Here is a 15,144-nt window from a genome sequence, read left to right on the forward strand (position 1 = left end):
GGTAGGGGATGGACTAAGAAAAAATTTTGAAATACTTTTCAAAACAATTAAATTTTGGAAATGGGGGTAGGGATAGGGCGTGAGGTAGGGGATGGACTAAGAAAAAAATTTTGAAATACTTTTTAAAACAATTGAATTTTGGGGGTGGGGGTAGGGGTGATAGGGTATTGATGATTTTGAGAATTGTATGAATATTTCAACTTTAAAGTGAGGTTGAAAGAGAGTTTTGGAAAATGTTTTTCTTACTTTTTCTTACTTTCCATATTTATGTTATGTAATCTGCTTCTGTGCTTTACTATGTGTTTGTGTGGTATCTCGTGTCTTGAGCCGGGGGTCTATCGGAAACAGCCTTTCTACTTCATCAGAGGTAGAGGTATGGACTGCGTACATCTTACCCCCCAGACCCCACTAGGTGGGAATACACTGGGTTTGTTGTTGTTGTTGTAAGTTGGTTTGAAAAATATTTTTCAAAACATATAAGCCAACCAAACATAAGAAAATTGGAAAACATTTTTTGGAAAATGTTTTCCTTCATACCAAACACACCCTAAGACAACAACTATAAATGCATGGGGTTTGGGGCAAGAGTATTATACAAGATACTTAAATGGTTACTTCAATTTGCAATATGCTTTAGAAAAATTGTTGTATTTAAATCTAAAGCCATTATTATATAACTTGGGATAAAATATTTCTATTATATAGAAAAGCCATAACTAGGACAATCAAGGGCAAATTTATCAATTAACAAAAATTCCAGCCTAAACTTATTGTACATCATGCAAAGAATGGGGAATTTAAAAAAAATAAAAACAATCTATGTTCTAGCAAATTCTAATGACCATGCTTTGAAAAATTTAAAAAATCAAGTGACATCTTAAAGAAGTGGGGCCCATTTTTTTCCTTCAAAAGGCTATGGAGAAGTTCTTTTCTTAAATTTTTCTTTATGTAATAACTTCAGGATTCATGCTTATGCACCTTCTTTTCTTTTCTTATTTATTCTGATATTTAATTCAATAGCTCTTCTGAAAAATAAAAATCAATAGCTTTATTTTGGTATTACTTCAATTTAATTCTTTAACATATTTTCTAAATCAATAATTATTTTAATATAAAATATTTATTATTTTAGTTTAAATATAATTAATTATTTTCTCCTATATTTTTGCCCTAATATATATTGGAAAGAAAATAGTATAGTAAAACAAATAATATATTAAATTGAGATCAAAGAATCGATAAAATTTAAATTAATTAAATTCTTTTTAAATATTTTAAAAATAGTGTAAAATATATTAAATTGAGATCAAAGAATTGATAAAAATTACTTTAATTTAATTCTTTTTAAAATAGTGTAAAACGTAACATGATAAATAGAGTAAAAAGGATGGAATACTAGCAAACTAGAAGCATTCATAATTCCAAACCCTATAGTAATATTATTGTGAATAATTTTTTAATATTTTTAAATAGACAAAATTATAGCAGAAATTTACGTGTAATCCGAAGTATATATTTTTAGTTATATTGGGCCCGTACCACGGGCCTTAAATTGTCTAGTATTTTTAGTATGATCTTATATGGTTATCAGTTTAACCGTTAACTAAAGCCTTCACACTGTAACCAAACCGATAGCCCAATAAAAAAATTTACAAAATCGTTTAAAAACCGTTAACCCAATAACTCGATATCGAAAACCAATAACTTTTTTTCGGTTGGGTCTATCGGTTAAACCGGTTCTTGCATACCCCTAGGATTGGTAGTTCCTCCTGGATCCCAGTCTGAGCAGTCACTTCATTCTGGAGGATCTCCCAACTGTTGGTAACCTGCACATTCACCCTTGTTTGCTCAATACCAGTTTTAGGTAGGACAGAGCAATAGCCCTGCTGCTTTCCGGAATGTCTTCTTTGGCTTTGCCTCTAGTTTGCATAGCCTTAGATTTCCCAAGTTCCTCATTCTGTATACCTGTTGCCTTGCTGTTTTGGTCTCCTATTTCTTCATTTCTTCTTGTTGACTACCTGGAAATTTTGCTCTTCCGGGTTCTGTGCTTCCACATTCCAACACTCCTTTGCAATGTGATCAAATTTCATCCATTATGTACAGAATTTGGGTCTCCAATCATACTCTATAGCCCGAGGGAGCAACAATTTTAATAGTTTCAGGTAGGGGTTGTGATACATCTGCCTCAACAAGTACACAGGCATAGGAGATTCGAGCCATTGATGCCATGAAGGTGTGTGCAAAGGGGTTTTCCCAGTACACTTGCCACCTTGCTCAGATCATCGCTAGACCAGTACCCTCCTGGTAACCGGTAAGGTTAACCACCATGGAACTGTGGTGATACAATCTGGGTCAAACTCAAAATCAATCTCCCATTTCTGAAGGACTAAAGGTTTGTTGAAGAACATAAATTGACCAGCCTGCAGTACCATTTCACAATCCTCAACAGTATCAAATTTGAATTGGAGATATTCTTCATCATGTAAAACTATCTATGGTTTGTTCACGAAATTCCATGCATTCAGAATATAGGTCTCCATGGATTTCAAATATTGTGTATCACCTAGGACATAGCCAATTAAGGCAGAGTTCCAATACTCTTGTTCTTTTAGGTCTTCCTCTAATATCTTACAAAGACAACCATTTTTAGAACTAGGCATAATGTACGAGAGTGACTTACCCTCTTGAACTGTGAGATTACCCGGACAATCTTTCTTCTCCACCTGTTTCGGCTGGTCAGCGGGGTAGAAGTACCTGCTTCTGAGAACTGTAGCCTCCTTAGATCAAAGTCGAAAGGCAAAGCTGTTGGTTAGATGTAGACGAAGCCAAAGTATAGTTAGACGAAGCCACTGGATGTTTTCTTGTTGTATCTGCTCCATTAGGTTTTAGCTGGGTTGAGGTCTGGGAATCTGTATTGAACTTCATCTCCTCCTGTTCTTCATCTATTGCTTGGAATCGAGCTGGGAAAAAACTACCTAAAGTGAGAGTTGGTAGTTTGCAGCTGACTCCATCCTTTGGAGTTACCAATTTTGCCGCCATTTGAGTACTCTTACTGGAAGCAGAGTGCCGGAGCATGGTGGAAACTCTCAGTAGCGCACGTTAGCAAGCTTTGCTAAAATGCACTGAGAGCCCCATTTCCCCCCATTCTATAGCTGAGGAATCCACCATGAGTTTTCAAATGCAAATTAACTTTTGCACCCTGTACGATCTGAATATGACATGACCAACAACAACATAGTTACTGAAGAAAATTGTAAGGCATTAAGTCTCACGCTTCCATGTTTTTCTTGATTGTACTACTTGTATTTTCGTACTTGTGATTCCATCTGCACTATACATTATTGGTTAAAGCTGACAGTTGGGTGTTTCAGTACCGCTCAGACTTTCCTGCGTCAATGAAGGAACTTGTTGTATTTGCGGATTTGGCTCCAAGATTCCAGATGCTTGCAGAAGAAGTTTTACAAAGACAAATTAAACTTGTCATTTATAACCTTAAACAGGTAACTTATCCACCAGAGCTTATACAAGCCCTTATTAGTTTCTTACAGGTTTACATCTCAGTGATTATATTTGCTGGCAATCATGTGATCCTAGGCTATTGATGGAGCTGATGGATTCCAAAATACTCACCAAATGAAGCAATATGAATCTGCTAAGTTGAGCATTGACCAGGTACAATTTTGGGATTTTGTGCTTTACTGCTTTACTGCTGGAAAGGTTTCTCATTCAAATATTCGATCCTACGAGACCCAATCATTTCTCTGCAGGTGATTTTCATACTTGAGAAAGTATATATTATATGGCACCATTTACTCCTACCTTCTGCCTACAAGAGAAGTATGAGCATGGTGCTGGAGACGGTCTTTGCAAGAATAGCAAATGATATCCTCCTCCTCGATGACATTGCGGCAGAAGAAACATTGCAGGTGAGGACCAAAACCTTTTTCTGTTATTCGACCAGACAGCTTCAGACTCATGTATTAAGCCATTGAATTGTGTGAGCAAGAATGAGTTACCAGATTAAACTACCACATATTTCTTACAGTTCCTTGACCTTAAAGAATGATTTGTTTGCGTGCAGCTCCAAAGGCTGATTCATCTGCTATTCGAGAATCTGTCTTATTTGTTGGACTCTGTATTGTCTATTAACCAGACAGGAAAGTTGCAGGAATTTCCTGCACAAACTCTTCATGATCTTATCCCATCCCTCCGGAAATTACGCAAGCTAGCAGGTATTCTTATTGTAGGAAGTGCTTATTCCAGAATGAAATTATTCTCAACATTACCTTTTTTCTGCTGGTAATTTGTCAATAGATCTCCTGGACATGCCATTGAAATCTGTTACTGCAGTTTGGGAGTCTGGTGAACTTGTTAATCATGGTCTTAAGCAATCAGAGGTATGTATAAAGAAATCAAACATCAATTAAGCTAGTACCAGGATCTCATAATTGGTTGGATTGGAATGTGCTGTGTTTCACATATAGCATGAGAATCTGCAACAGAACATTCTAAAAAAGAAAAATTAGCAACAGAGTGTAGTTTACTACCAAACTGACTTAAAAAGCGTCTCGTTTGAAGCATCATAGATTTGTGGATTGCAGGCAATCAGAGTCTACAACCATTTTTGTTCCCATTGGAATGCTTTTCCTTGATGCATTCTCTTGGGCTGAATTATCATGCCATATTTATTAGCTAGCTGGTTTTTCAGGTTGAAGATTTCATCAGAGCCATATTTGCAGATTCACCTCTGAGGAAAGAGTGCTTGCGAAAACTAGAAAGTACATCTTATTAATCTTTCAGTTACATTAAGCTCATTTGGTTGCTACAGCTAGGAGTTGTGTTGGATCTCTCTTAACCTCAATAAGGTAAGAGAGATTTTTTTTTCTTTGGCTTCATGAGCCTTCTATAGCCCATTTATTCGTAGTGTTAATCAATGACTGCTATCTTTATGTATTTAGTGGAGTTTGGCAGTTGGAACCATAGGATAGATTTGATAGGCTTCTTCATGTGAAATTTAAATTGGGTTCATTGTCCATTTATGAGCATAGTGTACAACTGACGGACATATGATACATTTTTAATTCGTTGAGTTGATGGGAATTAGGGTCGGACTGCATTTTCTCAATTGAGGAATTGTAAGGTGAAGAGATGTATTTAAGTCAGTTGTCCAGTTACATTTGTAAATTCTTTCGTTTTTATAAGCATAAAAATATTTGTTTGTGGTTCAGAATGTATCCAACGTTGAATGTTGTGGCCAGAATCACTGCAACCATGTCCATGCGTAGGGATGCAAACGGGGCACGGCAGGGTGTATAACAAATATTTTTTTGGTTGGGTTGGGTTGGGGGGGGGGGGGTTTGCAGGTGCGGGGTGGATTGAAGCAAAAAAACTAAGCTTGGAAGCAGGTGCGAGTCTCGACAAAAGCAGAAAGAAATAAAGCTCTCGAGTATCTGATCTATTCTCATAGAAAAACTTTTTTTCCTCGTGCAATAAATAACCTACAGTTGCTTATTTTGCTTGTGGTCATCTGTAATGATAAATAATTGGGGAAGTCTCAAAAGTAGCTATAATTTGGTGCAAAGTTATCTTTTATAGCCACATTTTACAATATTATCATTTATAACCAAGTATTCATATAAAACATAAATACATTAATCACATTTTATATTTTTTTTATTTTCGAAAAATATGACTACATCGAATACAAGTTGTGGATGATAATAGAAATATTATAACTGCGCATTATATTTGTACTTATAATTTTTTTTAAAATTTATTCTTCTCTTTTTTTAATTTTTAATTTTTGATTTTTGTTTTCTTTTCAATTCTTTCTTTTCATTTTTTGTATTTTTTTCTTTTTCGTGTTTTTTCTTTTTTTTTTTTTCCTTTTTCTTTTATTTTTCGTTATTTTTCTTTTATTCTCTCCGACTTCTATTTTGCTTTTTTTTTCTTTTTTGTATTTTTTTTAATTTTATATTTTTAATATTTTCAACAAATATGGCTATTCTAGTACAAGTCAAGAATTATAACAAAAATACCACAGTTGCTTACGTATTTGAATTGACACCATCATTTATATTTTTGTACTCGATACAATTATATTTGTATTTTATATTTTGGGCTTATATTTGTATATATGTTATAATTTGTATTTATATTTTATAGTTCACACTTGTATTTGTACTAGTTTTAGTATAGGCGCTCTGCGCGTGTATTTTATTTCAATGAGTTAAATTTTATAAAATCACTTCGATGTCTATCTTTCGGCAAGAAGTTTGTATTTAACAAATAAATTTAGAAATCACTTTGAAGCAAGTGTCAGTATTTGACTAAGTTTTTAAAGTGTTTTTAAATGTATTTTTCTCAAAATACTTTTAGAACAAAATTACATTCTTCAGTTTTTTTTTTAATCCAATCACTCATCCTTGGTTGTTTCGACCAAATGTGGGCCCTACATCAGAATCTCCAATTTATCAACTTTCCGATAAATAGGTGGAAATGAGTTCGGGTCTCCTTGGACTAAGGTGTTTTCAAATATATACTTAATTTAATGTATTAATCTAGGCTTTATAATCAATTAATTTTTCAAGGTGTGCTTTAACATAGCAATTTCATGTAAATGATGAATATGATTAATTGAGTATCAACTTAACAATTTAAATTCAAACTAACAGGAATTTCAAAATTTTAAATTCAAACTAACAGGAATTCTAACCTGTAAAAAGAAAAATGTCAAAAATTGGCCTCATAATTCTTTGCCTGAGGTATTAACATACATTATAATTTAATACATGTACATATCCACGAAAAATTTCAATCGTTCTATTAACCAAGCACATATAAATATAAATATTTTTGTTCACAAGAAAACAAATCTGAAAAATCACAAAATTGAAGATCAATTCAAAAAATTACAGCTCTAATTCATAAAGTTCTAAAATCAAAAAAATATTCATAAACCTAGAAAATTGTTGAACTTAAAGTTCAAATAATATGACATTATGTGACGCTTACATTACAAATATTCACAAAATAATAATTCATAAAGTTCTAAAATCAAAAATATATTCATAAACCTAGAAAATTGTTGAACTTGAAGTTGAAATAACATGACGTTATGTGGCGCTTACATTACAAATATTCACAAAATAAGATTACAAAGAAAATTATAATCAAAACATTATAAGATTTAATATGCTTTAGTCAAGTGACCTGCACATATAAAAAAACTAATATTACAAACATAAAACTTAGAGAATAATCTCTTCAAATAAAATTCTTTACTTGTGAATGCTATTGTATTATTTGTAGCAACACAGAATTCTCAAATTATAGAAGTCCAAAATTTTTTCCCTCCCAAAAAGAATTAAGAAAATATGAAAGAAATATTTTTTTAAGAAAATATTTTTCATAAAATAAAACTTTAATATGATAGAAAATTTGAGCTAGTTATAGTTATCAAAGTACTATAGAAGGAAAGTACTGGGAAACAAATCAAAGAGGTGTACGTAAATTTATTTTAATTATGTTTACTCATCATTATTTTATAATCATGTAATGAGAATTTAATTCGTGTTTGACTAATTTAATTCTTTTATCATGATATAACCTAAACCTTCCTTGATTAGAAAGTCCATAAACTTCAAAAATAAATATTTTTAGTGTACGATTAATTAATATGAGTTTGAAAAGAAATCAAGTTGAGTAATATTTTAAATTTATCATATATTTTTCGTTTTCGATATTTTTAGGACTCTTTAAACTTTTAATAATTAAAGAAAATATGTGAAAAGACAATTTTGTCTATTATGAAATTTTTTTAAGAAGGGCAAAAAGTTCAAATCACTTTTCTAAGAGTCTTCACACTTTTAATATATTATAGATATAAATTATAGATATATATAGATTATAGATTATAGATATAGATGTTATAATTCACATTTGTATTTGTATTTTATAGTTCGCACTTGTATTTATGCTTACTAGTTTGCACCATTATTTATGCACCATTATTTATATTTTATGCAATCTACACTTGTATTTTAAAGAATTATTTTATATTTATATTTTATAATTAATTGGACATTGTATTTATATTTTGTGGTTTCATTTTTTTTGTATTTGCGTATTATTTTTATTGATGCACTTGTATTTTTAGAAAACTAACTTGTATTTATATTTGTAAGTTGACAACATACTGTATTTTTATTTGTAATTTAATTTATTTGTATCTAAATTTGTAGTTGCCAAGATCATTTGTATTTTTAAACAACTGAAAAAGATTTTTTTATTTTTCTTTCTACGAACACTTGTAAATTATATAAATACAAATGTTATATTTGCATCAAACAATACATGTTTATACAACTTGAATCATATGCATACAAATGATAGTTGCTTATATACAAATGCAAATGACAAATTTGAAATATAAATACTAACGATATATTTGCATTAAATGACACATTGCATATTTGTATATTTAAGATTCAAACAAATACAATTATTTTATATACTTATTTGTATACAAATGCAAATGATAAATTGTACATATGCACGGTTAAATTATTCAACTATAAATAATAAAATTATTTAAAATACATAGTATGATACAAATAAATATAAAATATAAAAAATATAAAATACAACAACAACAAAAAAAGAAAGAATAAAATACAAATAAAATAAAAATATGAAAAAAGAAAAAAAAAGAGAAAATCAAAAATAGGAAAAGAATAAATGAAGAAAAATCTGAAAAAGAAAAAACAGAAGAGTAATAGAAAATAGAGAAAGAGCGAAAATAGATAAGAGAGAGTATGAATTGTATTTAATATTTAAGAGGACTATGAATTATAATTAGTTGAAACTTGAACTAAATCTCTATTATATTAAAAGTGTGAAGGCCCTTATAATTGACGTTTGTCCTTTTTACTCTTCATTAAAAGTCTCCTCTTTAAATAAAATTGTCTTTTCAACTTTTTCTTTCATCAATTATTATTTTATTAAATTAAAGAATTCTAAAATATATGAAAAAGAAATAAATATGAGAATCGTAAATATATGAAACGGAGAATCTCATATTTACCATAATGATTTGACAGCGTAAATAATTACCATAATTAGTGTTCTAAACAAAGTTGGCTTTCTATGAGACACACCACTAATCTTATTAATTCCTCATGATACGGTTCCATGCCGCAACAAGTTGCTGGCAGAATTCTGGTTGTTCTTTCTTGGACACTTTTCTACAAATTCAGGTACCCACTTGTATTTAGGCTTTTATCTCATGTTTTGATATTGTTTACAATTCTTCTTCCATTTTAATATTCTTTGTTTTATTTGTAACAAGAAGAATGGAGACAAAAATGGTAAAGTCAATATTTTTTTTAGATCAATGGTAGGTGATTCAAATATTAAGTTTAATATTATTGTTTTTATTTTTCTTATCAATTTTGGTACTTCCTATGCTGATCGTCTAGGTATAACCTTATTCATTGCTCAATAGATTAATATTGTTAGTTGTTTAGATTCCGCATATGTTTTAATTTGCTGATGTATGTACATAATTGTGCTATTTTATATTTTAGCTTTGAGTTGTTGTAGTCAGCCCAAACATGCTTTTCGAACCATTTGATTGAATTCTTAGATTTTTACTCGATGCATTTATAAATGATGGAAAGATAAGCACTTGACATTCCATCTAAGATAAAGCTGTTAGATCCTTCCATACAAACAAGCTTATGTCTTTTCTACATTGAATTTATATAGTTTATGGCTTTGTCAATTATTTGTTGTAGAGATAAGTTGTATAAAAGGTTTACAATTGTGGCTTGATAATTTCTGATGAAACTCCAATTTTACTGCGGAAGGTGAGTACCCCTTACCTAATTGTGCAAGTTGTTAAAGTTTTCTTTTGTTTCCTGCTTATGGTGTCAAACATACAATTTGATTGATATTTCCATGATGTAAGATTTGTACGAAGAAAGAAAGGTTGTTAAAATTTTATTTCAACAAGTCCATAAAGCACAAACTATGGCTTACCATTTGCATTACAAATAAGATATCTTTTTTCTACGAGTAATTTGGCTTCCTCTCATGACATAAATTATCTATTGATTTGTAAAGAATTACAAAACCAAATCTCCTCAAACAGTACTCAAAATTTGATATTATTCTTCTTTTATAAGTAAAATTTCCCCTAAAGTTTACCATCTTCTTTAGTAAAGAAATAAGTGAAATAAAAATAAGTAAGAAAGGGGAAAAGATTTTAATAATATCTTATTTTTCTTAAACTTAAAGGAGCCTGAAACTGATTCCATTTATTTGTACATATCTTTACATAGGAGCTCATACGAGAAAGAAGTTCTTATAAAAAAATATAAATGGTTAATAGGTTTATATTTACATTAGGACACACTACATAATAGTTTAAAGATGGAATCCTAAGCATATGCACTACAATTCTTACCTCCAAATCAAATATAGATTGCACAAATAAATTAATGAAAATTTGTTTCGTAGTATATAACAAATTGATGTCTAATAATTACAACAAATCCAATAGAGACGGAAAAAGAAAATTTCTTATATTGCTTTTATGAAGCCATTACTTAATATTCAATATCTATTTATGATGAAAGTAAAATTTCATGATAATCGAAATTTTAATTGTGCTACATAAATTAGAATAAAAAAATATATGTAATGTTTTTTTTAAAAAAAAAGATACGAGCCCAAAATGAAAAAAATATTTTTTATATGCACATCATTACATATTTATGTGTGTGTTTGTCTTTAAAAAAAAGTAGTGCATATGTCACGAAAGTATAAAAATTAGTATATATATGTAATTAAAGTATCGTAAGGTTTAATAAGATCTTCTATTTTTGAATTACAAGTTCTTTTTTTGTTTGTGCATGCACTGAGTTCTTTTTTCTTTTAGCCCCAAAAAAGTTGGAAAATATATTTGATCATTTAAAATTTATTACTTATAACATCAATTTTATTATATTAAGTATGAAATAAATATGCAATACACGGCTACATAGATTAATCTATAATCTATAATTTAGATCTATAATCTATAATAGTAAATTAAAAGTTTGAAGAACCTTAAAAATATTGTTTAACTTTTTCGCCCTTCATTAAAAGTTTTTTCTTTAGATAAAATCATCCTTTTCACTATTTTTTCCTAATATTTTAGATTTTAAATTAATTAAATATATTTATCATAAAACTTTTTCTTATTAGAAATCATCGGGATTAATGACTACTAATACTTTTTTCGTCAGTTTAAGAATTCTAAACCAACTAAATTTGATTTTAAAAGATTTAAAAAATCTAGAATTAAATATAAAATGTTAGAATAAAAAAATTAAGAAGTATCAAATTTTTAAAAGTTTTAAGTAACCAATAAGAATGTAATCAATAATTTTCTAAAGATGACTTTAAAAATAAGAAATTTTTTTAAATATTGTAAAAAAAGAAAAAAGATTGTACAACAAATATGGTTCAAATTGATGTGTTAGCCTTTGGCAGCAAGGGAAAGAGATACTGCACGCCAGACGCAAAAGTGGTGATACATCAACTACTTGTAACTTTTGGTGGTAAAATATATGTATGCTTACACTAAAATATTTTTTTATGTATACATTATCATATTAAAGCGTGAAGGATCTTTGAAAAGTGATTTGAATTTTTTACGCTTCATTAAAAATCTCATCAATATATAAAATCATTTTGCTTTTAGTAATCAAACGTTACACGTACGATTACACTAGTTAAATAATTAAAAGCCTATATTTGCTAAATCACGTAATTATTCTTAATAATTATTGTATATTATATAGTGAAAGACGATACTAATCTATGTCATCAAATTTGGGTACTCAATGCCTGTTTATAAAAGGGAAGTACATAAACTGCGCCCCTAAAATAAAACTAATTACACCCAATTGCCCCCTTCCTTAAACTAATTTCTCCAATGCCAAGTCGGCCAAACGTAATTACCGGGCTACCCCTTTTCCAAATTGCATTAATTCGATGAATTGTGCTCTTAAATTGTGAAGCTAACTTTACAATTCCTAAAATTATTCAACGAACTTTTTAACCTAACGTCCGTCCTTTTTTTTGAATTACTTTTTTTGGATAAATTAGTTGTTTCTTTTTCCATCTCTATTTTCTGTCTAGATTTTCTTTTTGTTTGCTTTTATTAGATTATCTTTTTTATTTAAAAAAAATTCATTTCTATATTTTTGGCTAGGTGAAAATAATAATAAAAATATTAACTAATAATCTTTAAACTAATTAAAATAGAAACAATTAATAATTGGACTATCATAAGAAATAATAAAGAAAAACATTAAAATCCCCTAGCTTATTTAATAAAAGCAAAATGATGCATCTTCATTGTAGTAGTAATTAATGCATCCTTTTTGTTTTGTTTTATTTATTTTTATTTTTTCGGGGGATTAGATTTTCTTCTTTATTTATCCATTTCTTTAAGAGATAAAATATTATCTAATTATTTTAACTAGTAAAAATATAAGAAATTTAATAAATAAAATCACAATAATAAATAATTAAGAAAAGGGGTGTCTCATTAAAGGACTGAACCATTCCTCTTGATACCATCAGAGTATATGGATGTAATATGATGGAGTCATGGATAATTGAGAAATGTATTATTGAAAAATTGAAGTAGTCGTCTATGATACCATGTCGTAAATAGAGATAATATGATGGTTCATGATACTATGATAGTATCATTGTGCAAAGCTAAATATGTTTTGATGCTATCATGGAGAGTCTCACTGAAAGACAGAAGGTTTAAGTCATCGACGACCTCTTAAAGTTGTTCGAAAAATTCACGTAGGCACCATAACTCAACCTTGTACCTTTTAAGCACTTCAACTGTTCATTACTTTGGGCATAAATGCGACATGTCTTTATCTAATTTGTTACTTTTCCACGTCATCCGCATTTGTATTACACACATATGAGTGTTTGACAGATTACGAGATAAATGCTTAATAGGTACATATTTGTTAACATTAGAGTGCTTAATAGGTACAAGGCTACATTGAAGTGCCTAAGTGAATTTGTTGAACAACTTAAGGGGCCATCAATGACTTAAGCCAAGACAGAAGCATACATTAATAGTATCATGATAATATATAGATATATTATGCTGGTAGCATTGCCGTCTGAAGAAAATTCCAATGATAACAAGTCAATATATAGATATATTGTGATGATATCATCGAGGTCTCAGTTAAGGATTGAAGCAGACATTAACAATACCATGACAGTTGATGTGTCATGATTTTACGACACTTTTGAAGCCTAAAATAAGAGATAGTTATACGTTCTTACGTACTTTTGGTAGATTTGATATGTGTTTGCGATTTTATGCAAGAAAACAGGTCTTGAATATGAACAATGAAAAAAAGGCTGACAAAGTACTATAAGTACAGACTCTTCAAGCCAAGGTATGAATCACAAGGACAAAGCACGAGATATACCAATGCCAGTTCTGATGACAAAAGCTGAAGTCCAGAAGATTGAAATCCAAGTGCAACATGCAATTGCTAGTTACAAGTCGTGAAGTAAAGCTGTGAGTCCTCTTGACATGTTCTAAGAGTTGTGAAGTCAAAAAGCAAAAAGATATAATTATTAAGTCAGTGACCACGAATGAAAAATATGACTATGAAGTCAACATACGGGTCATGGTCATTCATTCTAAGAAATCGTAGGAAACAACAATTGAAAAGGTACAAAATAAGACCCAAGTGACATGAGTCATTGTACGAATCATATGATCAAAGAACGAATCATACTGAGCTATAGCAACAAAATTGAAGATTCATCAAGAATGAGTCGTAATTGCTACCTATGAGTCATGAATCCGTTGTACGACTCACAGGCACTATCGAACCTGCAATTTCATTGTGTTTAGGATAAGTTTTGTTTTTATTTATAAACACCTCTCCTAAATTTTCTTTTATAGTTTACTCTCTATTATGCTCTCTTAAACCTTAGAAATATATAATATTATTTTGTTCTTGGGTTTTGAAGTATTATTCATACTATTATTGGTTATTGATTCTTCTTTGATAATTGAAGACTCCAATTTACTCTACTCAATTTATAATTTCATAATTATGATTTTGTCTATAATTTGTAATTGTGATTCTCAAAGCATGAGTAGATAAATCCATAACTAGGGTTGTAGAAATCATAATGAATTAACAAGGTAAGTTAAAGTACTCAGTGATTCTTGAATGATGTTTATGCATAGTAGGTTCTCTAAGCAAGGTAGTGGCCAATAGTAGAATGGTAGTGATGGTGGTAAGTAGCCCAAGAAAAAGTAGGGTAATTCTGGATCATAATCGACGGCTAATGCTCCCTATCTAAAGCCGTCGGGTGATAGGTATTTCTATGGTGGCAACTTTAGGGTACAGGGTGTCCAATCTTAGGCTAGTAGGGCTCAGTCAGCTCCATCATATCCTCCTTGTAGATTTTGTGGTCATTGGTATAGCAGTTTCTATGATGAGGGGAGGGACAGGTGCTTCAACTGTGGTTAGCCAGGATATATGCTTAGAAATGGTCCTATTGGTTAGGTTTCTTTGGGGGAAAACAAGGTTATAGTTTCTTCATCATCGGCTCCAGCACCAAAGGGTGAACCATCTAGTTTCGGCACTAGTCAAAACCATTTTTATGCTCTCACTACCCGACATGAGTTTGAGGCATTGCCTGATATTGTGATTGGTATGTTAAAACTCTTTTCCTGTGTTGTGTACTATTTACTAGATCTAAGTTCCACCCTCTCTTATGTGACCCCATTTGTGGCTATGCATTTTAGTTTTTTCAGAGTGTGTTTTAGACCCCTTTCTCTTTATACCCTGATAGGTGACTCTGTGATTGCTAGAAGAGTTTAAAGTGGATGCGTGGTATTTATTGGTAGTAAATAAACTCTGGTGGATCAATTTAAATTAGATATGGTGGATTTTGATGTTGTATTGGGGATGGATTGGTTGCACTTGTGCTGTGCTTCTCTAGACTGTGCTATGCTTCTCTAGACTGTCAAACCTGTAAGGTTGTCTTTAAATTCCCTAATGAGCCAGTTATTAAGTGGAAGGATGA

At 30.4% G+C, this 15,144-nt stretch overlaps 1 protein-coding gene across 2 annotated transcripts in view; it reads left to right on the forward strand.

The window, feature by feature from the left end:
- The window catches only part of LOC107852081 (centromere/kinetochore protein zw10 homolog), a 21,624-nt gene extending 16,397 nt beyond the window's left edge, over nt 1-5,227 (forward strand). For both annotated transcript variants that reach the window (XM_016697131.2, XM_016697132.2), the window contains 6 exons: nt 3,372-3,500; nt 3,595-3,672; nt 3,768-3,926; nt 4,082-4,232; nt 4,315-4,397; nt 4,709-5,227. In XM_016697131.2, coding sequence (XP_016552617.2) covers nt 3,372-3,500; nt 3,595-3,672; nt 3,768-3,926; nt 4,082-4,232; nt 4,315-4,397; nt 4,709-4,792 — 684 coding nt within the window. In that variant the 3' untranslated portion in view covers nt 4,793-5,227. The remainder of the gene's footprint in view (nt 1-3,371; nt 3,501-3,594; nt 3,673-3,767; nt 3,927-4,081; nt 4,233-4,314; nt 4,398-4,708) is intronic.
- The last annotated feature ends 9,917 nt before the right edge of the window (nt 5,228-15,144 follow it).

Source organism: Capsicum annuum, chromosome 5 (genome assembly GCF_002878395.1).
Source record: "Capsicum annuum cultivar UCD-10X-F1 chromosome 5, UCD10Xv1.1, whole genome shotgun sequence".
In the NCBI taxonomy this organism is placed as follows: domain Eukaryota; kingdom Viridiplantae; phylum Streptophyta; class Magnoliopsida; order Solanales; family Solanaceae; genus Capsicum; species Capsicum annuum.